A 25,154-nucleotide genomic window follows, 5' to 3' on the forward strand; every position below is an offset into this window, starting at 1 on the left:
GATTTTTGAGTCTGTTGATATCAGTGTCTGTTACGGCCGATATGTTGTACATCAATGTATCATTTCTGCAAATTTACAGAACTATTCCCTACCGTATTTGTCTTGGATAATTTCTGAACCCATTCTCTTTCCTCCATTCCCCTCTGTGATGTGGTGCGGGAGGTGGGTTGGAATTAATTAGGACTTGCCAAAGTCTCATTGGTCACCGTCTAGTCTTCCATATGTTATAAGTGTATGTGATTTTATTACATGGATGCTCTGAGTATCTGCAACAACTGCTGGAAACGCATTGTCCGGTGCGATCCTCGTCCTTTACTGTCACCAAATACATGTCTTTACTATAAAGAAAGACGAGAGACTCACTCCATACCATCTGTGCGGAGCCGGATACTGAGCCCCTACCAGACACTGAGGAGCTGATCATGTGACCCTGACTCCTCCCCTCCATGTGACATCATCACAGGTCCTGGAAGCACAGAGCAGCCATATATCTAGTGTGCGGCTCTGCAGGTGGAGGTAGGTGCAGGGTATTATATATCTAGTGTGCGGCTCTGCAGGTGGAGGTAGGTGCAGGGTATTATATATCTAGTGTGCGGCTCTGCAGGTGGAGGTAGGTGCAGGGTATTATATATCTAGTGTGCGGCTCTGCAGGTGGAGGTAGGTGCAGGGTATTATATATCTAGTGTGCGGCTCTGCAGGTGGAGGTAGGTGCAGGGTATTATATATCTAGTGTGCGGCTCTGCAGGTGGAGGTAGGTGCAGGGTATTATATATCTAGTGTGCGGCTCTGCAGGTGGAGGTAGGTGCAGGGTATTATATATCTAGTGTGCGGCTCTGCAGGAGGAGGTAGGTGCAGGGTATTATATATCTAGTGTGCGGCTCTGCAGGGGGAGGTAGGTGCAGGGTATTATATATCTAGTGTGCGGCTCTGCAGGTGGAGGTAGGTGCAGGGTATTATATATCTAGTGTGCGGCTCTGCAGGAGGAGGTAGGTGCAGGGTATTATATATCTAGTGTGCGGCTCTGCAGGTGGAGGTAGGTGCAGGTTATTATATATCTAGTGTGCGGCTCTGCAGGTGGAGGTAGGTGCAGGGTATTATATATCTAGTGTGCGGCTCTGCAGGAGGAGGTAGGTGCAGGGTATTATATATCTAGTGTGCGGCTCTGCAGGTGGAGGTAGGTGCAGGGTATTATATATCTAGTGTGCGGCTCTGCAGGTGGAGGTAGGTGCAGGGTATTATATATCTAGTGTGCGACTCTGCAGGTGGAGGTAGGTGCAGGGTATTATATATCTAGTGTGCGGCTCTGCAGGTGGAGGTAGGTGCAGGGTATTATATATCTAGTGTGCGGCTCTGCAGGTGGAGGTAGGTGCAGGGTATTATATATCTAGTGTGCGGCTCTGCAGGTGGAGGTAGGTGCAGGGTATTATATATCTAGTGTGCGGCTCTGCAGGTGGAGGTAGGTGCAGGGTATTATATATCTAGTGTGCGGCTCTGCAGGTGGAGGTAGGTGCAGGGTATTATATATCTAGTGTGCGGCTCTGCAGGTGGAGGTAGGTGCAGGGTATTATATATCTAGTGTGCGGCTCTGCAGGTGGAGGTAGGTGCAGGGTATTATATATCTAGTGTGCGGCTCTGCAGGAGGAGGTAGGTGCAGGGTATTATATATCTAGTGTGCGGCTCTGCAGGGGGAGGTAGGTGCAGGGTATTATATATCTAGTGTGCGGCTCTGCAGGTGGAGGTAGGTGCAGGGTATTATATATCTAGTGTGCGGCTCTGCAGGAGGAGGTAGGTGCAGGGTATTATATATCTAGTGTGCGGCTCTGCAGGTGGAGGTAGGTGCAGGTTATTATATATCTAGTGTGCGGCTCTGCAGGTGGAGGTAGGTGCAGGGTATTATATATCTAGTGTGCGGCTCTGCAGGAGGAGGTAGGTGCAGGGTATTATATATCTAGTGTGCGGCTCTGCAGGTGGAGGTAGGTGCAGGGTATTATATATCTAGTGTGCGGCTCTGCAGGTGGAGGTAGGTGCAGGGTATTATATATCTAGTGTGCGGCTCTGCAGGTGGAGGTAGGTGCAGGGTATTATATATCTAGTGTGCGGCTCTGCAGGTGGAGGTAGGTGCAGGGTATTATATATCTAGTGTGCGGCTCTGCAGGTGGAGGTAGGTGCAGGGTATTATATATCTAGTGTGCGGCTCTGCAGGTGGAGGTAGGTGCAGGGTATTATATATCTAGTGTGCGGCTCTGCAGGTGGAGGTAGGTGCAGGGTATTATATATCTAGTGTGCGGCTCTGCAGGTGGAGGTAGGTGCAGGGTATTATATATCTAGTGTGCGGCTCTGCAGGTGGAGGTAGGTGCAGGGTATTATATATCTAGTGTGCGGCTCTGCAGGTGGAGGTAGGTGCAGGTTATTATATATCTAGTGTGCGGCTCTGCAGGTGGAGGTAGGTGCAGGGTATTATATATCTGTGTGCGGCTCTGCAGGTGGAGGTAGGTGCAGGGTATTATATATCTGTGTGCGGCTCTGCAGGTGGAGGTAGGTGCAGGGTATTATATATCTAGTGTGCGGCTCTGCAGGTGGAGGTAGGTGCAGGGTATTATATATCTGTGTGCGGCTCTGCAGGTGGAGGTAGGTGCAGGGTATTATATATCTAGTGTGCGGCTCTGCAGGAGGAGGTAGGTGCAGGGTATTATATATCTAGTGTGCGGCTCTGCAGGTGGAGGTAGGTGCAGGGTATTATATATCTAGTGTGCGGCTCTGCAGGTGGAGGTAGGTGCAGGGTATTATATATCTAGTGTGCGGCTCTGCAGGTGGAGGTAGGTGCAGGGTATTATATATCTAGTGTGCGGCTCTGCAGGAGGAGGTAGGTGCAGGGTATTATATATCTAGTGTGCGGCTCTGCAGGTGGAGGTAGGTGCAGGGTATTATATATCTAGTGTGCGGCTCTGCAGGTGGAGGCAGGTGCAGGGTATTATATATCCAGTGTGCGGCTCTGCAGGTGGAGGCAGGTGCAGGGTATTATATATCTAGTGTGCGGCTCTGCAGGTGGAGGTAGGTGCAGGGTATTATATATCTAGTGTGCGGCTCTGCAGGTGGAGGTAGGTGCAGGGTATTATATATCTAGTGTGCGGCTCTGCAGGTGGAGGTAGGTGCAGGGTATTATATATCTAGTGTGCGGCTCTGCAGGTGGAGGTAGGTGCAGGTTATTATATATCTAGTGTGCGGCTCTGCAGGTGGAGGTAGGTGCAGGGTATTATATATCTAGTGTGCGGCTCTGCAGGTGGAGGTAGGTGCAGGGTATTATATATCTAGTGTGCGGCTCTGCAGGTGGAGGTAGGTGCAGGGTATTATATATCTAGTGTGCGGCTCTGCAGGTGGAGGTAGGTGCAGGGTATTATATATCTAGTGTGCGGCTCTGCAGGTGGAGGTAGGTGCAGGGTATTATATATCTAGTGTGCGGCTCTGCAGGTGGAGGTAGGTGCAGGGTATTATATATCTGTGTGCGGCTCTGCAGGTGGAGGTAGGTGCAGGGTATTATATATCTAGTGTGCGGCTCTGCAGGAGGAGGTAGGTGCAGGGTATTATATATCTGTGTGCGGCTCTGCAGGTGGAGGTAGGTGCAGGGTATTATATATCTAGTGTGCGGCTCTGCAGGTGGAGGTAGGTGCAGGGTATTATATATCTAGTGTGCGGCTCTGCAGGTGGAGGTAGGTGCAGGGTATTATATATCTAGTGTGCGGCTCTGCAGGTGGAGGTAGGTGCAGGGTATTATATATCTAGTGTGCGGCTCTGCAGGTGGAGGTAGGTGCAGGGTATTATATATCTAGTGTGCGGCTCTGCAGGTGGAGGTAGGTGCAGGGTATTATATATCTAGTGTGCGGCTCTGCAGGTGGAGGTAGGTGCAGGGTATTATATATCTAGTGTGCGGCTCTGCAGGTGGAGGTAGGTGCAGGGTATTATATATCTAGTGTGCGGCTCTGCAGGTGGAGGTAGGTGCAGGGTATTATATATCTAGTGTGCGGCTCTGCAGGTGGAGGTAGGTGCAGGGTATTATATATCTAGTGTGCGGCTCTGCAGGAGGAGGTAGGTGCAGGGTATTATATATCTAGTGTGCGGCTCTGCAGGTGGAGGTAGGTGCAGGGTATTATATATCTAGTGTGTGGCTCTGCAGGTGGAGGTAGGTGCAGGGTATTATATATCTAGTGTGCGGCTCTGCAGGTGGAGGTAGGTGCAGGGTATTATATATCTAGTGTGCGGCTCTGCAGGTGGAGGTAGGTGCAGGGTATTATATATCTAGTGTGTGGCTCTGCAGGTGGAGGTAGGTGCAGGGTATTATATATCTAGTGTGCGGCTCTGCAGGTGGAGGTAGGTGCAGGGTATTATATATCTAGTGTGCGGCTCTGCAGGAGGAGGTAGGTGCAGGGTATTATATATCTAGTGTGCGGCTCTGCAGGAGGAGGTAGGTGCAGGGTATTATATATCTAGTGTGCGGCTCTGCAGGAGGAGGTAGGTGCAGGGTATTATATATCTAGTGTGCGGCTCTGCAGGTGGAGGTAGGTGCAGTTTATTATATATCTAGTGTGCGGCTCTGCAGGTGGAGGTAGGTGCAGGGTATTATATATCTAGTGTGCGGCTCTGCAGGTGGAGGTAGGTGCAGGGTATTATATATCTAGTGTGCGGCTCTGCAGGTGGAGGTAGGTGCAGGGTATTATATATCTAGTGTGCGGCTCTGCAGGTGGAGGCAGGTGCAGGGTATTATATATCTAGTGTGCGGCTCTGCAGGAGGAGGTAGGTGCAGGGTATTATATATCTAGTGTGCGGCTCTGCAGGTGGAGGTGTGTGGAGATTCCCCATTACTGGCCTCAGGCTCCATACACATTAGATGCTGGGGGAGAAGAATCGCTCCATAGAAGAGAATTCTCCTGATTGCCCCGTGAAGGATGGATATGGCCAGGGACAAGATGGCGGAGAGGATATTACACCTCACCCTAGAGATCCTCTTCCGGCTTACTGGAGAGGTGAGAGATTCTGATGACGTCACATTACATCATTCTTATCTATGGGAATAACAGATGGACAGAACTGGAGAGGTGAGGACTCTGGAAATGTCTGGAGTGAGATTTATTACTGTGTCTCTCCATAACCAGGATTACACAGTAGTGAAGAAGACCTCTAGTGAGCGCTGTCAGGCCCCTGTGTCTGAGGGATGGGGAAGACCCCTGAGCCCAATCACGGGGCCTCCACCTCACCCCCCGATACATGAGGACATCAATGACCAGAAGATCCTAGAACTCACCTACAAGATGATTGAGCTGCTGACTGGAGAGGTGACACTGCTGGGAATGCTGGGACATTATACAGTAACGCTATGAAGGGATCGGGGGTGACGGTATCATTGTATGTGTCAGGTTCCTATAAGGTGTCAGGACGTCACCGTCTATTTCTCCATGGAGGAGTGGAAGTATTTAGAAGGACACAAAGATCTGTACAAGGACGTCATGATGGAGGATCCCCAGCCCCTCATATCACCAGGTAATAGACAGGACTAAATACACACGGCCTATAATTATCTGTATGTAAGGAATGAATTCAGTCCCTGTATGTGTCTCTGTCGCGGGCGGGGAGGAGGGTGTCAGCACACCGCGCTCACCCCTTCTGCTCGGGTCCGACGGCTGCTCAGTGGTGGCTCGAGCCGTGGGCCGGATCCCGGGGGTTTTCTCGAGCGGTGCTCCTCGCCCGTGAGTGAAAGGGGGGTTTGGGGTGTTGGGATAATGTCCGTGACGCCACCCACGGTTGTGGTGATTGGTAGCACCACCGCTGCTTATTACGGGGATCCCGGGGATGGTGATATGGAGCAGCCAGGTGTTGTGTTGCCCCTCCGTGGGTAGGGGTTGGTGATCCCGGGGCCCGGTGATGGCTTGTGAGGTGCGGGGCCTGGTGGGCGCAGGGACGCGGGGGCAGCGCTGTGCCTTGCGGCACTGTGGTACTCACTCAGCCTGAGACTTGGACACAGTTTGTACGGTAAACCAAACGGCTGGTAGGACGGTCCCACAGACGGCTGCCTTGCTTTCCCGGTAGGTGACGGTGATGTCCCTCTTCCTTGCACCTGTATGTACGGATGGTTGCGATGGGTCCCCACTGGTAACCCGCTCCCCGGCTTCAAGCTGGGCCGGAGGAGCACTACACTTTGCCCGCATGCGCTGGCCCTCAGAGACTGGTGCCCTGGCGGTGGCGGTGCCTCTGTTGTACGGGTTGGGCTGTTGCCTTCAATCGGGACTTGGTTGTTGGGGGAATCTACGTCCCCTTCACTGACGGATTCGGCAAATTTGGCGACTCCTAGCCTTGCCGGGGTCCGAGAGGCCCCTGCCCTGGTGCTGACTGTCCTTCGGAACACTGCTCCAGACCACCGGGCACACAGCCAACGGGGTCCTTCCAGGAACTTCCAAGCGGTCCCCCTCCGGACAGTCACCGCCGTCGCTGACCTTGCTGTTCTGGCCCTACACAAAGCTGGGCTCTCAGGCTTGCACACTCTCTGCTCTGTCACCACTTCTTGCTTTCCTCCTTTTCCACTTTTCTGTTGTTTACTCTAGCCCTTCACTGGACTTCACTCTTCCCCTGCCCGGGGCTATCTGCCTGGTTTTCCCGCCTCCAGAGTTGTGAGCTCCTCGGTGGGCGGAGCCAACCGCCTGGCCCACCCCCTGGTGTGCATCATCAGACTTCTGGAGGAAGGCAACAAGGATTTTTGGTTCAGCTTAGATGTGCCTACCTGGGATGTGGGGTGTGGTGGTGTTGTGACCTGTGACCCCTGGCTTGCCCAGGGCGACACATTCCCCCTTAGCAAAATGCAGACCGTCCGCGGGCTGCCGTCCTACACCGGTTTTATTTTTCTGAAAAGGGGATAGCAGGGTTAAACAAACAATAATAACATTTTTAATAACTTCTTCCCAAGACGGGAGGCACATTTCTTAAACGTTGCAACGGTATACGGTCACGGTTTCCGCTCTCTCCCACCCAAGTAACCTGGCCCTGATGCTGCCCCTAAAACCCAGGCAGCACCCCTTGACCCACAGTCCAGCACACGGTACCCGAGCGGGATCTGTCCTTTCCCTCCAGAGGGTAGCCACCGGTTCCTTTGGCGGCTGGGCCCTGGCCTGCTCTGCTCAGGGCCCTCCCTCCAACCTGCCTCTCCGGAGGCGGCATTGCGGAAACGGTAACGGTACCCAACATATTTACAAGCCACTAATGTTTGTGGTTGCCCTGCAAGTTCACGGGCTTGTCCATGGATAGTTCCCATGCATAACTTTTTAAACGGTCCCCACGGGGACAACGGTGCCGGCTCCAGCCGGTTGCTAATCACAAAGCAAATCTGGTTACTGTTCGGTAATCATTTTTCTTCATTCTTTAAACTTTTAAACTTTTCAAACAAGCAAACAAGCAGGTGGTCCCAACGGGGACGGTGCTACGGGCATTCATTGCCCTACTCCGGTTCTTCTGCTAAGGCGGACCCATCCTCTGCCACCAACATCTCAAACATGCACTGACATGCCTGCTGTGACAGAGGTACCCGGTACCCATTTCCACCGGTACGCGGTGTATGATAAACCACAGGGCCCCCCACATAGCGGGAACGCTCAATTGCTCATTCAGCCGCAACAGCGGGCCCGGAGCTGGGGCAGGAGTCGTCATTTCTTGTTTCTGCGTCAGGCGGGTTGCCGCCAGCTGCCGCAGCCTCCTGGCCCCCAGCATCCAACACTTCAGATCCTTCGGCAGTAGCACGGAATAGCATACTAGGCGAGTCTACACTGAGGCGCCCCATAAGTAGCGGCAAGGGTGATGCATAGGCCGAGACTAGGCCGGGCCCCTCAGCCGCAGCTGCCGGTCCTGGGAGGACATAGGGACGTGGGTCACCAGTCGACTCTGCTACATCGGTTCCCTCTCCGTACATCGGGACAGCTGCAATCAACATCTCCACCTCGTTGGTCCACTGCTCCATCATCCGGAGGAGTTGTCCCTGCTGACGCCGGTGGAACTGAATCACCTGGGCCTTCATCCAGGCCATGGTTCCGGGCTCAGGGTCTGGCACAGTCTCTATTGGGACTTCAGGCACCACGCTGTTAAGGGGCCGTGGTTCTAGCGGTTCCCCTTGGTGCACTTCAGGGCCGTCCTGGACGTCTGCAGCCGGCTGGTCCGCCGGAGCGGCCGGGCAGGGTATCGCTACCGGTTGGGCAGGTAGCGGGCCTAATGGCGGGGCGGCAGCAGCCATTACGGATAGCGGGGAGAGAGGCAGGGTGAGCGGGAGCCGGCCGGGCCCCTCAGCCGCAGCGGCCGATCCTTCAGAAATACAGGGGCGTGGGTCGCTTACCCGCTCCTCCAAATCCTCTTCCGCCTCGCGTCTCCACATAGCAGCCACCACGTCCGCCATGTCGGTCTCCCACTCCTCCAGGAGGAGTTGCATATGGGCCTGCAGACGGTTGCTCAGCGGGACGGTCCGGTCCCTCAACCACGTCGCCGTGCCGGGCGCGGGGGCTTCCTCGTTGCGAGCTGAATCTTGCATCTTGATAACGAGGTTTTTCCAGGAACCCAATATCGCTGCAGAGTCCTGGCGTCCCTGCTTTTATAGCCGCAGCTACATGCGGCCAGCCGCCATCGCGTCCCCCTTAGCTCTTTTTGGCCCCTCCTCTCTCGGGGCGGGGTTTTGGCCTTCGCGCCTCTACTGCTCGAGAAGACGCTCGAGCGGGAACTTTTCGCGCCAAAGATGGCGGCTTCTGAAATTTTCCTGCCGGATACCTCCGGCGGTAACAAGGCGCACCTCTACCAGACGGCAGAGCGGTAAGATCCTGTTCGTGACGCCAAGTTGTCGCGGGCGGGGAGGAGGGTGTCAGCACACCGCGCTCACCCCTTCTGCTCGGGTCCGACGGCTGCTCAGTGGTGGCTCGAGCCGTGGGCCGGATCCCGGGGGTTTTCTCGAGCGGCGCTCCTCGCCCGTGAGTGAAAGGGGGGTTTGGGGTGTTGGGATAATGTCCGTGACGCCACCCACGGTTGTGGTGATTGGTAGCACCACCGCTGCTTATTACGGGGATCCCGGGGATGGTGATGTGGAGCAGCCAGGTGTTGTGTTGCCCCTCCGTGGGTAGGGGTTGGTGATCCCGGGGCCCGGTGATGGCTTGTGAGGTGCGGGGCCTGGTGGGCGCAGGGACGCGGGGGCAGCGCTGTGCCTTGCGGCACTGTGGTACTCACTCAGCCTGAGACTTGGACACAGTTTGTACGGTAAACCAAACGGCTGGTAGGACGGTCCCACAGACGGCTGCCTTGCTTTCCCGGTAGGTGACGGTGATGTCCCTCTTCCTTGCACCTGTATGTACGGATGGTTGCGATGGGTCCCCACCGGTAACCCGCTCCCCGGCTTCAAGCTGGGCCGGAGGAGCACTACACTTTGCCCGCAGGCGCTGGCCCTCAGAGACTGGTGCCCTGGCGGTGGCGGTGCCTCTGTTGTACGGGTTGGGCTGTTGCCTTCAATCGGGACTTGGTTGTTGGGGGAATCTACGTCCCCTTCACTGACGGATTCGGCAAATTTGGCGACTCCTAGCCTTGCCGGGGTCCGAGAGGCCCCTGCCCTGGTGCTGACTGTCCTTCGGAACACTGCTCCAGACCACCGGGCACACAGCCAACGGGGTCCTTCCAGGAACTTCCAAATGGTCCCCCTCCGGACAGTCACCGCCGTCGCTGACCTTGCTGTTCTGGCCCTACACAAAGCTGGGCTCTCAGGCTTGCACACTCTCTGCTCTGTCACCACTTCTTGCTTTCCTCCTTTTCCACTTTTCTGTTGTTTACTCTAGCCCTTCACTGGACTTCACTCTTCCCCTGCCCGGGGCTATCTGCCTGGTTTTCCCGCCTCCAGAGTTGTGAGCTCCTCGGTGGGCGGAGCCAACCGCCTGGCCCACCCCCTGGTGTGCATCATCAGACTTCTGGAGGAAGGCAACAAGGATTTTTGGTTCAGCTTAGATGTGCCTACCTGGGATGTGGGGTGTGGTGGTGTTGTGACCTGTGACCCCTGGCTTGCCCAGGGCGACACATCTCCTCCAGTTCTATCCAGTAAGAGGACAACACCAGAGAGATGTCCCCGTCCTCTTCTCCCACAGGACTGTAAACAAGAAGATCCCGATGTTCCTCAGGATGTGTTTCCTCCAGATCTATCCAGTAAGAGATATCTACTCATGTACTTTCTGCACTAATTTGTGGTTACATTTTTAGACTTTCTGCTGTTTTTTTCAGCTGTATTTTCTTTGCTTCTGCTTCTTCTGCTGTTTTGTTTCTAGTGTCTTCTCTATGTTGTTATGAAGGCAACTCAAAGACCTGCAGAGGGTTCATGAATACCCTGTTTCCCCGAAAAGACGACTAAAACCGAAAATAAGCCATAGCATGATTTTATGGGATTTTTAGGTAATGAAATATAAGCCCTACTCAAAAAAAACCCTAGTTACAGTCAGGGCCAGCGTTGGAAGGAGTCAAACTGCGCAATTTCTCAGGAATCCCATTCTCTTAGTGACCCCATCAGTTGTATTCTAAAGTTGATTGTTTAAGAAACTTTGACTTCAAAGTCATGTGACATGATGTAACCAAAGGTCTCTTAATTGCAGAAGTCTAAACTGAACACGACACAGGCTGGCATTAGGGGAAAGGAAGAGCAAATTGGAATTGTGCGACTTTTGTAGGTTGGCCAGAAGAAGGGTGTGAAGCTAACGCTTCTCTAATTCATAACAAACTGCGGCCTTCCCTATGACAGAAATCTCACTCCAGTCCCTGATGTCATTTTTCAGTGTCCATTGCTGGTATTCATGAATTAGAGCCCTAATGTTTATCTGCACATACAGCAAGACCCTGATACCTGTTTTAGTTACAAAGGATAGCCCATCAATTTCACAGTCCAGTCCCTATTTAAATATCTGGAATCTTTCTGTAACTATTACACTGTGTGCCGAATTATTAGGCAAATGAGTATTTTTATCACATGATACTTTTCATACATGTTGTCCTACTCCAAACTGTATAGGCTGAGAGCCGACTACCAATTAAGTAAATCAGGTGATGTGCATCTCTGTAATGAGGAGGGCTGTGGTGTAATGACATCAACACCCTATATAATGTGTGCTTAATTATTAGACAACTTCCTTTCCTTTCTCAAAATGGCTCAGAAGAGATATTTGACTGGCTCTGAAAAGTCCAAAATTGTGAGATGTGTTGCAGAGGGATGCAACAGTCTTGAAATTGCCAAACTTTTGAAGCGTGATCACTGAACAATCAAGTGTTTCATGGCAAATAGCCAACAGGGTCGCAAGAAGTGTGTTGGGCAAAAAAGGCGCACAATAACTACCCATGAATTGAGGAAAATCAAACGTTAAGCTGCCAAGATGCCATTTGCCACCAGTTTGGGCACATTTCAGAGCTGCAGCGTTACTGGAGTATCAAAAAGCACAAGGTGTGCCATACTCAGGGACATGGCCAAGGTAAGGAAGGCTGAAAAACGACCACTTTTGAACAAGAAACGTAAGATAAAACGTCAAGACTGGGAAATATCTTCAGGCTTTATCAGTTAAGGGCAGAGAGCTCCACTCCGACTCAGACGCCAGCAAGGTGGAGGTGGGGTACTGGTATGGGCTGGTATCATCAAAGATGAACTTGTGGAACCTTTTTGGGTTGAGGATGGAGTGAAGCTCAACTCCCAGACCTACTGCCAGTTTCTGGAAGACAACTTCTTCAAGCAGTGGTACAGGAAGAAGTCAGTATCGTTCTAGAAAAACATGATTTTCATGCAGGACAATTCTCCATCACATGCATCCAACTACTCCACAGCTTGGCTGGCCAGTAAAGGTCTAAAAGATGAAAAAATAATGACATGGCTCCCTTGTTCACATAATCTGAACCCCATCGAGAACCTGTGGTCCCTCATAAAATGTGAGGTCTACAGGGAGGAAAAACAGTACACCTCTCGGAACAGTGTCTGGAGGCTGTGGTGACTGCTGCACGCAATGTTGATCGTAAACAGATCAAGCAACTGACAGAATCTATGGATGGTCGGCTGTTGAGTGTCATCATAAAGAAAGGTGGCTATATTGGTCACTAATTTTTTTGGGTTTTGTTTTTGCATGTCAGAAATGTTTATTTCTACATTTTGTGCAGCTATATTGGTTTACCTGGTGAAAATAAAGAGGTGAGATGGGAATATATTTGGTTTTTATTAAGTTGCCTAATAATTCTGCACAGTAATAGTTACCTGCACACAGATATCCTCCTAAGATAGCCAAATCTAAAAAAAAAAACACTCCAACTTCCAAAAATATTAAGCTTTCATATTTATGAGTCTTGATTTTGATTTGATTGGTTGATTGAGAACATAGTTGTTGCTCAATAATAAAAAAAATCCTCTAAAATACAACTTTCCTAATAATTCTGCATACTGTGTATATAAAGGGTACTTTACACGCTGCGATATCGGTACCGATATCGCTAGCGAGCGTACCCTCCCCCCGTCGGTTGTGCGTCACGGGCAAATCGCTGCCCATGGCGCACAACATCGCTAACACCCGTCACACGGACTTACCTTCCCTGGGACGTCGCTCTGGCCGGCGATCCGCCTCCTTTCTAAGGGGGCAGGTCGTGCGGCATCACAGCGATGTCACACGGCAGCCGACCAATAGCAGAGGAGGGGCAGAGATGAGCGGCCGGAACATGCCACCCACCTCCTTCCTTCCTCATCGCCGGTGGACGGAGGTAAGGAGATGTTCGTCGTTCCTGCGGTGCCACACATAGCGATGTGTGATGCCGCAGGAACGACGAACAACATCGTACCTGCAACGATATTAAGGAAATGAGCGACGTGTCAACGAGCAACGATTTTTTACGTTTTTGTGCTCGTTGATTGTCGCTCATTGGTGTCACACGCTGCGATGTCGATAACGGTGCCGGATGTGCGTCACTACCGACGTGGCCCCGACGCTATATCGTTACCGATGTCGCAGCGTGTAAAGCACCCTTTAGTCTTCGAAAAAAATCTCTTTAAATTGTCTATGCTGTGGATCAATGTTACAAGGAGATTGCAGGTTTTGACAACTGTCATGGTGGTGTCAGGATCTGTGGAAATTATAGATTCTAGTACTCTACATGTTAACTTCTCTGATGTCTATGAGCAGTACAGGGAGATGCAGGCGAGGAACCACAGGCTTGGGTAGGCTAGCAAGAGTTATTCTCTGGTAGTCTGCTTGTTAATGTCTTTGATCACATGCTGTGGAGGAGAAAGTATCATTCGCTCCCCTTCTGTATATCCTGGCTGGGCTATTTCATTAATGCCAGCTATAATTTACCTATACTGGTCTGGTGAGTTGTTGTGATCCAGACAAAAGGCCCTGTCACACATACAGATAAATCTGCGGCAGATCTGTGGTTGCAGTGAAATTGTGGACAATCAGTGTCAGGTTTGTGGCTGTGCACAAATGGAACAATATGTCCATGATTTCACTGCAACCACAGATCTGCCAAAGATTTATCTCTGTGTGTGACGGGGCCTTTACAGGTAGTTGTTGTGCATTATTGCTGTGAGCTGTTGTTGTTCTCTTTTTATCGCTGCCTTCCTGCTCTTGCTTTTCTCTTTAGTCTCTCACTGTTTGTTTATTTCTGTGAGTTTGCAATATGTCCTGTCTGTCTTAGGCCCCCTTCACACACACGTGTCTCCGGTATGTGCTACGTCCGTTTCCGCATGTACCGGAGACACGGGCACACGTATACCCATTAAAGTAAATGGGTTTATGTGCACGCACGTGTTGAGCCATTGGCCCGTGCCTCCGTGTGGAGCAGACGTGAGCCCGTGTGCTCCATACGGAGGCATGTCCGTTTTTCTCCAGCAGCACGGGTGTCACGCGGCCCGCACATGTACCACACAGAGTGTGGATGCGGTCCTGTGTGACACACGCCGGAGAAACACGTGTCATTATTTTAAAATAAAAAAACACATACTCACCTCCACCAGCCCTGCAGAATCTTCCGCTGCAAACAGTTGCTGCCGACCGCCGCACATTATGAGCGTGTTAAGGAGGTGGGCGTGGTGTCACAGCCGCTGATCTCCGCCCCCCTATTCTCAGCTGGAAGCAACATCAGCGGGGAGTGGGCGGGGCTGGAGCCGAAGATCAGTACCCTGGACAGCAGGAAGGACCACGTGAGTATTCAAATTACAGGTTCTCTGTGTGTTATCGCGGATAGCACACGTAGAACACACGTGGCCCGCACGTACCGGAGACACGTACTTACCAAACGCAACACGCAAGGAAAATACGCGTCTCGCGGCACGTGCGTGATTTTCACGTGAGTATGAAGGGGGCCTTAATCTGTGTTTCCATCATACTACTGCCCCTTCCTAACAGATTAGATCTGGTCAGAAGAATAGTAAGATATGGGCGTCTCCATCTTCAGGGGTAATCCACAGGTTAGGAATAGCTTAGCGTGTGGGACAGTATAGGAGCCTCCTGTCCCTCATTATCCTGCAATCACATTGTGACAATCAATCAGATTATTTACTGTAGCACATTCCAGAGAACTGGTGCTAGGAATGGGAGATCCGCATTAACTAAGATGTAACTCTTAAGTGGGCTTTACACGCAGCAGTATCGCTAGCGAGCGTACCCGTCCCCGTCGGTTGTGCGTCATGGGCAAATCGCTGCCCATGGCGCACAACATCGCTTACACCTGTCACACTATACTTACCTGCCTAGCGACGTCGCAGTGGCCGGCAAACCGCCTCCTTTCTAAGGGGGCGGTTTGTGCGGCGTCACTAAGCAGCTGCCCAATAGAAGTGGAGGGGTGGAGATGAGCGGGCCGAACATCCCGCCTACCTTCTTCCTTCCTCATTGCGTGCGGCCGCAGGTACGATGTAGTTCCTCGTTCCTGCAGTGTCACACAGAGCGATGTGTGCTGCTGCAGGAACGACGAACAACATCGTACCTGCAACAGCAATGATAATCGGGATAGGAACGACTGGACAACGATATGGTGAATATTTCTGATCGTTAACAGTCGTTCCTGCGGTGTCACACGCAACGACGTCGCTAACAAGGCTGGATGTGCGTCACGAATTCCGTGACCCCAACGGCATCTCGTTTGCGATGTCGTTGCGTGTAAAGCCCGCTTTAGATGTCGAAATTGGACAAGAGATTCAGAATACATTTTTTCCTAATTTAATTTATGCTCTGGTTTAAAAAAGTAAATGTACTTTCAAGATAATATCATTAAAAAATAATAACATTGTGTTTATTTTTAGCCGATGACTGTAATGGGAGTTCAGATGGAAATCTTATATCTTCAGAATTTATAACAGATGATGAAAGTATCACACATGATACATATGAAGAGCGTGCTGCTGTCCCAGATATACCTCCAGTCCTTCCTCGGAAAGCTTTATCATCAGATCTTTTCAAAGAAGTCCAAAATTCCGATTTATCACAGAATTGTCAGCAAAATAAAACTTACGGAAGTGATGTGGAGCATGAAATGGCTCATACAAAGGAGAAACCATTTTCATATTCAAAATGTGGGAAATGTGTTACCAAGAAATCACATCTTGTTAACCTTCAAAAAGTTCAGACACATGAAAATCCGTTTTCATCTCCTCAATGTGAGAAATGTTTTGCTCGAAAATCAAACCTTATTGATAATCAAAAATATCAGATAGGGAAGAAGCTATTTTCATGTGCAGAGTGTGGGAATTGTTTTAAATGGAAATCAGAACTTGTCCGGCATCAAAGATTTCACACAGGGGAGAAGCCATTTTCATGTTCAGAATGTGGGAAATGTTTCCACCAGAAATCAGATCTTGTTATGCATCAAAGATCTCACACAGGAGAGAAACCATTTTTATGTTCAGAGTGTGGGAAATGTTTTATTCGGAAATCAGATCTTGTTATGCATCAAAGATCTCACACAGGGGGGAAACCATTTTCATGTTCAGAATGTGGGAAATGTTTTAATTGGAAATCAGAATTTGTCCGGCATCAAAGACTTCACACAGGGGAGAAGCCATTTTCATGTTCAGAGTGTGGAAAATATTTTATTTGGAAATCAGATCTTGTTGAGCATCAAATATCTCACACAGGAGAGAAGCCATTTTCATGTTCAGAGTGTGGGAAATGTTTTATTCAGAGATCAAGCCTTGTTAGGCATCAGAAAATTCACACAGGGGAGAAGCTATTTTCATGTTCAGAGTGTGGAAAAGGTTTTAGTCAGAAATCAGACCTTGTTAGACATCAGAAAATTCACACAGGGGAGAAGCCATTTTCCTGTTCAGAGTGTGGGAAATGTTTTATTCGGAAATCAGAACTTGTTGGGCATCAAAGATTTCACACCGGGGACAAGCCATTTTCATGTTCAGAGTGTGGAAAATGTTTTATTCAGAAATCAGACCTTGTTAGACATCACAAAATTCACACAGGGGAAAAGCCTGTGTGAAAAGGTTCTAACCACACAAGGGGTTTCACCAACAGTAGATATAACAAGACTAGGTTTCAGCAATTCAGTAGAATTAGATCACATTCTGCTGATCCTTGTGTGTCATCACCACTACTAGCCAGTGGTGGAGACAATAGGTCACAAAACATTGACCAAGCGACCCCTCCTGTACGGACCACTACCCCCTACAGTCCTTGAGAAATACTCATCTCTTCCTCCTATTGAAGTTATTAAAGTACACATTTCTTCTTCTATTGCTCCTATCACTACTAATACAACGCTTATGTGGGCAAATACTCTGTCCTCGGATGATAATAAGGTTTTTGATACCAATACAGACATATCCAACACTGATACACAACAGGATTTGGCTATCATTCAGACGCAAATTGATAAATTGAGAAAAGAGAAATCTGTGGTTTCTTTGATGGTAGCTAATTCCAGAAACTTTAAGGAGATTGGAATAGTTGACTCTGTATCTAACCCTCTGGCATCTGATACATATATCAACCCTCTAGTATCTAACACATGTAACAATACTTATTATTATTATTACTTATTATTATAGCGCCATTTATTCCATGGCGCTTTACAAGTGAAAGGGTATACGTACAACAATCATTAACAGTACATAACAGACTGGTACAGGAGGAGAGAGGACCCTGCCCGCGAGGGCTCACAGTCTACAGGGAATGGGTGATGGTACGATAGGAGAGGACAGAGCTGGTTGCGCAGTGGTCTACTGGACTGAGGGCTATTGTAGGTTGTAGGCTTGTTGGAAGAGGTGGGTCTTGAGGTTCCTCTTGAAGCTTTCTACGGTAGGGGAGAGTCTGATGTGCTTTGCTTGATCTCTCCATTCATTATAATATAGACGATTTTACTGCAACCCCTGGTTCATCCTCTAGACTACGTGATCATATTAAACTTATCACTATTGATAATTCCACTAATGCTGCAACATTGGTGCCTTTTTTTTACCCAAGGCCACCCCCGGTCAGAACAATGTGATAACTACTTATCTAACTCCAAAGTCGGTAAAAAGAAAAAGCGTTACAGAGGGACCAGAACTGGAGCCAAAACAAAGCAGAAAAGGGAAAAAAGTTTATCTGCTGGATGCTTAAATAAGACAAATAATATATTTCATCTTTCGTATACACCTACTACTGCTGCAATTTCTTTACTTAATAAGGGCCTTTCTTTTTGTACTACTTTTAATATAAAAGATTTTTATTTATTTACCGATCTACAGACATTTATTAGAAAATTGACTCTGCAGAGACACTATACCATTATGGCGGGTAGGGCGACATCCAATAGTACACTGTTAGGTTATTCGGTCACCGATCAATTCTTACACACTGACTTTAAAAGGACCTCTAATTTTTATCCAACGGAAAGTAAAGGACACAATTTACACACATTCTGTAAAATGGTGCTTCAGGATTTCAACCTGTTAAAAAGCCGATGTGGAAATATTCCTTGGAACTTATCCAGATCTGAAAAGAGGGCATTAAACTCACTAAAAGGGAATAATGATATTATCAGACCAGCGGATAAAGGGGGGTTGTCCTACAGAATAAATCAGACTATATAGCACAGGCTTTTAGAATCCTATCTGATCCCACGTATTATCAGCGGGTGACACAAAAGGATTAGCAACTAGAGATGAGCCACCCCCCTAGAGTTCAAGTTCGGTTCGGTTCGTCGAACGGAGAACATGTTCGTCGAACATTCGACGAACCAATTTGAACCCCATTGAAAACAATGGCAGGCAAACACAAACACATAAAAACACATAGAAAACACCTTCTAAGGTGTCCAAAAGGTGACAAACAACTCACAAGACACCACAAACACATGGAAAAGTGACAAGGACATATACTCATGCGAAAACAAAAGAGCTGGACGAGTAAAAAGAGGAGACAGATATCGGAGTATCTGCAAGTGAACATCGATGCCATTACTGTGCAACCTGAGCCTTGCTCATTTTGGGCTTCCAATCTGGATAAATTGCCTGAGCTTGCCACTTACGCCTTGGGGATCTTGTCGTGTCCCGCAGCCAGTGTTCTCTCGGAACGTGTCTTCAGTGCTGTTGGGTGTGTGCTGACAGATAAGCGCACGCATCTGTTCAGTGACAATGTGGACAGACTAACGTTCATCAAGATGAACAAGTCATGGATCCGCAAGGACTTTTCTACCCTGTGTCATCCAGGGGAAACTAAAGGCTGGTGGATTTTTGATAGTGCTTCATGCAAATCAACTTTTTAAGTTTGCAACTGGGGGACAACTGATGCCAGTGAAGTGGTGTGTGTGGCCCAATTTTTGGAAAAGAGGGAGACTGTGGTTGGAGTCCGTTTGCTGTGTTTTACATGATTTTAGAAGGGCATAAAAAGTTGTTCAAAAGAACTGAAGTCCTCAGTGGTTGATACCTTTTAATGGCTAACTGAAAAGATGGTAATAATAGCAAGCTTTCGAGACTACTCAGGTCTCTTCATCAGGCATGGTATAACACAACATCTGAAGAGTCACATATTTATACACAACAGGACATAGAATAGTGCAGTAAAAAAAAACAAAAAACAAACCCAAGTTATATGAAACAGAACTATCACTATGGCAGGGGGGCAAACTGTTGTGGCCATAAATATTGCTGCAGTTCAGTGTGAAAGTTTCATTGTCCTCTGATTAGGGTCTGGTCCAGGGCTGTGACGCGCTCAGATGGTCAGAGGAGCACATCTCTTGACTGATGTAAAAAGACATGAATCCATGAGACACATTCATTCCTGCTCTGAATGTGTCAAAGGTCATCATAAGTTTGTACTTCCATAGTCTCCTATCTCTCTGGGACTTGAAATTCCCTTTCAATACCAGCAATTTCATGTCCATGATGCTGTGGTCTGAGTTACAAAAATGTTTGGCCACAGGTAGATCTATTCTTTTTTCCTTAATTGTGTGGCGGTGAGAATTCATCCTTGTCCTGAGCTGTTGTCCTGTCTCCCCTACATACAGACCCCCAGTTGGACATTTTGTACATATAATTAAGTACACCACATTGGTTGTGGTGCAGCTGAAGGTGCCTGGGATCTTGTAGTCCTGATGTGATCTGGGAATCTTTATCCTGTCCGTTGTCAAAATAAATGGACAGGCGAAGGGGCGAAGTCTTCTTCAGTTCAGTGCAGACTGAGCTATTAGACTGAGGGGCTGCGTACGTTACACTGAGAGGACCGAGGGGCTGCAGAAGTGTGAGGACTGAGGCACTGTTTAGGGTTACTTGCTGGGAGCGTTGCTTGGGGAAAGGGGTTATTATTATTATTTATTATTATATAGCGCCATTTATTCCATGGTGCTTTACAAGTGAATGAGGGTATACGTACAACAATCATTAACAGTTCAAAACAGACTGGTATAGGAGGAAAGAGGACCCTGCCAGCGAGGGCTCACAGTCTACAGGGAATGGGTGATGGTACAATAGGTGAGGACACAGCTGGTTGTGCAGTAGTGTACTGGACTGAGGGCTATTGTAGGTTGTAGGCTTGTTGAAAGAGGTGGGTCTTGAGGTTCCTCTTGAAGCTCTCCGCGGTAGGGGGTAGTCTGATATGCTGAGGTAGAGCGTTCCAGAGTATGGGGGAGGCACGGGAGAAATCTTGTACGCGATTGTGGGAAGAGGAGATAAGAGAGGAGTAGAGAAGGAGATCTTGTGAGGATCTGAGGTTGTGTGCAGGTAGGTACCGGGAGACTAGGTCACAGATGTAGGGAGCAGACAGGTTGTGGATGGCTTTGTATGTCATGGTTAATGTTTTGAACTGGAGTCGTTGGGTGATAGGAAGCCAGTGGAGGGATTCGCAGAGTGGCGAGGCTGGGGAATAGCGAGGGGAAAGGTGGATTAAGCGGGCCGCAGAGTTTAGGATAAATTGGAGGGATGCAAGAGTGTTCGAAGGGAGGCCAGAGAGCAGGAGGTTGCAGTAGTCGAGGCGGGAGATGATGAGGGCATGTACTAATGTTTTTGCTGATTCTTGGTTAAGGAAAGCACGGATCCGGGAGATATTTTTGAGTTGTAGTCTGCATGAGGTGAAGAGGGCTTGGATGTGCAGCTTGAAGGATAGAGCAGGGGTTGACATTTCTTCCATGTGCTGATGGTGTTAATTTCTTGCGGCTGCATTCTGGGGGCTTATGTTACTCGTGTGGAGCGTGTGCTGGGATTTTGCATGGGTACTGAGAGATTGATGTTCCTTGTTGTGGGGGAAGGAGGTGATGTTTCTCACATGAGGCTACGTGGGAAAGGAAGGGGTGATTTTTTTGACTCTTGGTGGGCTGTATAGGGAAGGGGGTGATGTTAACACTTGGGGCTGCATTGGAAAGGCGGTGATTTTAATCGTATCAGGCTGTGTGCTAGGAGGGTCTGCGTGGGAAAGAGTGATATTACTTGCATGGGGTTGCATTCTAGGTGCTGATGTTGTTTGCGTGGGGTTGCGTGCAGGAGGGCTGATGTTACATGTGTGTGGAAGGGTGATGTTATGTGCAGGGGGCTCTGTGCTAAGAGAGCTGCATGGTGGGGGGTTGCATAGGGAAATGGGTGATTTTACTCACATGGGGCATTGGCAAGTGGCTGATGTTACGTGTGTGGGACTATGTGCTTGGGGGCTGCGTTGAGGAGGGGGTTATATTCTTAGCGTGGGTCTGTGTGGTGATGTATGGGGTGATGTTACTCGAATGGATCGAGATAACAGAGCAACCCAGGATTAAGTTACATAGTTAATCGCCTTCAGGGCACACTAGACAAAACACTATATGCACAATGGATATACAGATACAATGGTCAGATAGGCAGACACAGGAGGTAATACAAGAGGTATAAGTAGACTTAAATAAGTCATTTACCAGGTAGATGTTTAGGCCTTGGTGCAGGCAGAAATATGGGAGGTGTGTGGTGCCAGGGGTTTCCGATTATTTCCACCACGATACACAGCGTACCCTCCCTAGAAAACAACATTTGGCGACTGCCTGACCCTGGAAATAAGCTCTTGGTCAGAAACTCCCTTTCCCGCCCATTGAATTGTTCGTCTCCCTCCCCTGGGTCTGATGGATGAAAACTCCCAAAAACCTATAATAGGTCAGAACTTCTAGCTGGGAGGTCGTAGAGAGGCTATTCTGGTGCCATTGGATCTGGACAGGCCCTAATTATGCTTGGAGACCAAATACAGCTTCACTGCCTGGCTTTTACTAGCCATTCTCCGTATCTCCCCACCTCAGGGTGCTGGAGAGAGTTGAGACCCATGTGTGTGTACGGCCTGTCCCCACGGTCCTGGAAATATAATCAATGTACGGCTAGGACATGCAATAATTTCATAACTCCTTATGGCATTATGTCTCCTGTTTGTCTGAAGACTGTGAATCCTGAACTCACAGCAGGGGGTTCATTGTGCCAATAACTTGTCTGTTGTGAATACATTTTCCAGTTTGGGGCTCCCTCTTGTGGTCAGTGCAGTTGATGTGTGGAATGAAAGCCACACACCTGTGGAGGACTGGCAATCAGGTATTTCTGATTAGACTATATAGCTGAGCAGTTTTCTCCTGTTACTTGCCGATGCTCAATGGATATCCTGTGTGTTAAGGACATTCTGAAACCAGCCCTGCTCACTACCAGAACTCCTCTCTCAGATAAGTGGTCTTTGTACCTCTGCTAATTGTTTTCACTCTCTTGTTGTTTTTTCGGTTTTGATACTAATGCTTGATTCCTATTTTGTCTGTGTGGAGCTCTTGGTGGAATTGAATCATTCCCTGCTGGAAGTGTCTGTATACTTAACTCCATGATTCTGCAATGTGTTTTGTCATGCTTGGTATTAATTCAGTCCCTCATCTATATTAGTGTTTTTGGATTCCAGTAACCGTGTGCTGATATGGTGAAAGAGAGGTTGTGCTACCTCAGGGTTTTTCCATATCAGGCGTGCTGGTATTTATTAGGGTTTTTACGGCTGCAGACAGTGCTCCTTCCTATCCTTTCCTATACATGTAGTTTGGGCCTCACCTTTGCTGAATCTGTTTTTTAGCTTTGTATTGTGTTTTCCTACATCACCGTAGTCTTTACATGTGGGGGGCTATCTATATCGTTGGGGATTGCTCCGAGGCAGATTAGCTTTCTAATATCTCTATCTATAAGAATATCTAGTTCTCCGGCTGTGTCGAGACGACTAGGTCATCGTAGGCTCGTCCCACGGCTACTTCTAGTTGTGTGTCAGGATTAGGTCTGCAGTCCGTTAAGATTCCAGCCACTCTGTTACCTTTTGGGTTTCCGCGTTTTTTGATCCTCCTCGGTCCCTGAATCATAACACTTGTCCCAGCTATCAGCTGCTGGAGAGGTGAGGTTTTCCCTTTGAAGCTGGTTACACTGAACCACTTGCTGACTCCGATATCCTGTCTCAGATTCACTCTTTGAAAAGGAGTCTATAGGTGCTCAACCAGATACTGTATACTGACAAGGCAAGATATCGCCCATATTTTTCACAGCGGCCAAAGTCAGAAAGATGAGTACAATTCTGTGACTCAACTGTAATTATGACCCCACTGCCCCACCACCATGCGGAGCTGCCGCCCCACCACCGTGCGGAGTTGCTGCCCCACCACCGTGCGGAGTTGCCGCCCCACCACCGTGTGGAGCTGCCGCCAGACTTACACCCCACCTACTATCTCCTCCCCAAAATCCTTTAGAATGTAAGCCCGCAAGGGCAGGGTCCTCTTCCTTCTGTACTAGTCTATCTATTGTAAGTTGTGTATGTATTCTGTATGTAACCCCCTTTTCATGTACAGCCCCATGGAATCAATGGTGCTATATAAATAAATAATAATAATTATAATAATAATAATTCCTCCTTACGGGCAGTTAGACTTGTATTAAGCTATTGCTATGGTTTTGACAAAAAAAAATCTTTAAAGTGATCAATTTCATTTACAGAAGAAAAGTACAGTGATGGGGTCTAATGTGGCCCCACCGTATGCCAACATTTTTATGCCTGGCTTTAAAGATCATTTTGTATATCAACATTCCCTGTTTAGACACAGTGTGCGGTTATTTGGAGGCGTTTTATAGACAATGTGTTTTTGATTTGGAAGGGTGATTTACAGTCAGGGCCGGCCTTAGCCTGAATGGTGCCCTGTGCAAAACATGCATTTGGTGCCCCCACCCTACTAATTTTTTTTACCTAGTTTCCCAGGAAACAAACGAGGACAGGAGGCCATTTTTTTTCTACATGCTAAGAAAATTAATCTCTTCTAATGTACAATAAACTCCTCCAGATTTGTGCTGGAGAATCTGCACCTCAAATCTACATTAATGTCACCATGTCTGATCTTGTTCTTATAGGGGGTCTTCTGATTTCATCCATTTATGTTGTATCCCTGGATGTTACATCATGGATGGTACATGCGGATCTCACCAATGGGGCGCACTTGTATCTGGAGAATGAGGCACTGCCTCTCTTCGTGGAGAGATGGTATAAATCCCTGTACACTTAGATGGGAGTTCTGCGTCTCTGGACTGAGAACGGCGCATGTTGTGGCCACATTGGTGGGATCAGCATCTACTATACAAATCCTGTGGATAAATATACCAGATGATTCCAGGCAAGGCACCATGGAGCCGTCGGACGATGATGCGTGTACTCCAGACCAAAAAGTCCAAAATACAGATGTTAAAGGGGAATGTAAGAAATTAGAAAACAAATTTCTGCTTTCTACATAATAAAGTGTTCTCAGGTTATATGTGTCGCTGCCTCTCAGCTCCATTGACCTGAACAGATTGAGGTGCTGTACCACATACACACCATAAGGACAGAAGGTGCTGTGTATGTGTCACTGCCTCTCAGCTCCACTTACCTGAACACAATGAGGTGCAGTACCACATACACACCATAAGGACGGGGGGTGCTATGTATGTGTCACTGCCTCTCAGCTCCACTGACCTGAAGACACTGAGATGAAGTACCACATACACACCATTAGGACGGGGGGCGCTGTGTATGTGTCGCGGATTTTCAGCTCCAATGACCTGAGCAGTCTAAGCTGCAGTACCACATACACACCATGAGGGAGGGGCACTGTGTATGGAATAACTATGGCATATATACTGTAATCCCTTTATTAATCAGTCTGGGCTCACACCAGCTGGCAATGCTGCAAATAATTTTGTTGGAAAATTTGTAAGATAAATCCATGCTGAATCATTTGATATTCTGCAGAATATTCTGCTTCTCCCTGCTCTGCTGCCCTAGACTGACCAGTGTCTCCCCTAGGTTTGACATTCTGCACATTGACCGGCCGGATCTCCAAAGTGGGTTATATACGCTGTCAGGATTTCATTTGCCAATCTGAGTGGTCATGTGATCGCTCACCAGTGATTTGCAGACTGGGGGTCATCTGCAGAATGACATCTCCTCCTGCTTCTCTCATTGTTATAATTTTCTCATTGTTATAATTTTCAATTTGAGAGAAACAGACATCATTCGGTAGATGACCACACATTGCAAATCACATGTGATCGATCAGATGACAACAACTCGAATCGGCAAGTGAAATCCTAGCAGAGCGCATATTACACACCTTTAGGATATGGCAGGTAAATATTCAGAATTACATTACACACTATACGTGACAGGTACAGGGCATATGTGGGG

At 48.5% G+C, this 25,154-nt stretch overlaps 2 protein-coding genes across 2 annotated transcripts in view; one reads left to right on the forward strand and one right to left on the reverse strand.

Annotated features, from left to right (window-relative positions):
- LOC142259328 (uncharacterized) overlaps window positions 1-25,154 on the reverse strand; it is a 402,688-nt gene that overhangs the window by 123,985 nt on the left and 253,549 nt on the right.
- Window positions 1-25,154, forward strand: part of LOC142259326 (uncharacterized) — a 185,278-nt gene that overhangs the window by 44,567 nt on the left and 115,557 nt on the right. Inside the window, exons 5-7 of the mRNA XM_075331793.1 lie at window positions 5,190-5,327; window positions 5,409-5,532; window positions 15,305-16,482. Of these exons, the coding sequence (XP_075187908.1) occupies window positions 5,190-5,327; window positions 5,409-5,532; window positions 15,305-16,482 (1,440 nt within the window). The remainder of the gene's footprint in view (window positions 1-5,189; window positions 5,328-5,408; window positions 5,533-15,304; window positions 16,483-25,154) is intronic.

This window comes from Anomaloglossus baeobatrachus, assembly GCF_048569485.1.
Source record: "Anomaloglossus baeobatrachus isolate aAnoBae1 chromosome 5 unlocalized genomic scaffold, aAnoBae1.hap1 SUPER_5_unloc_8, whole genome shotgun sequence".
NCBI lineage: Eukaryota > Metazoa > Chordata > Amphibia > Anura > Aromobatidae > Anomaloglossus > Anomaloglossus baeobatrachus.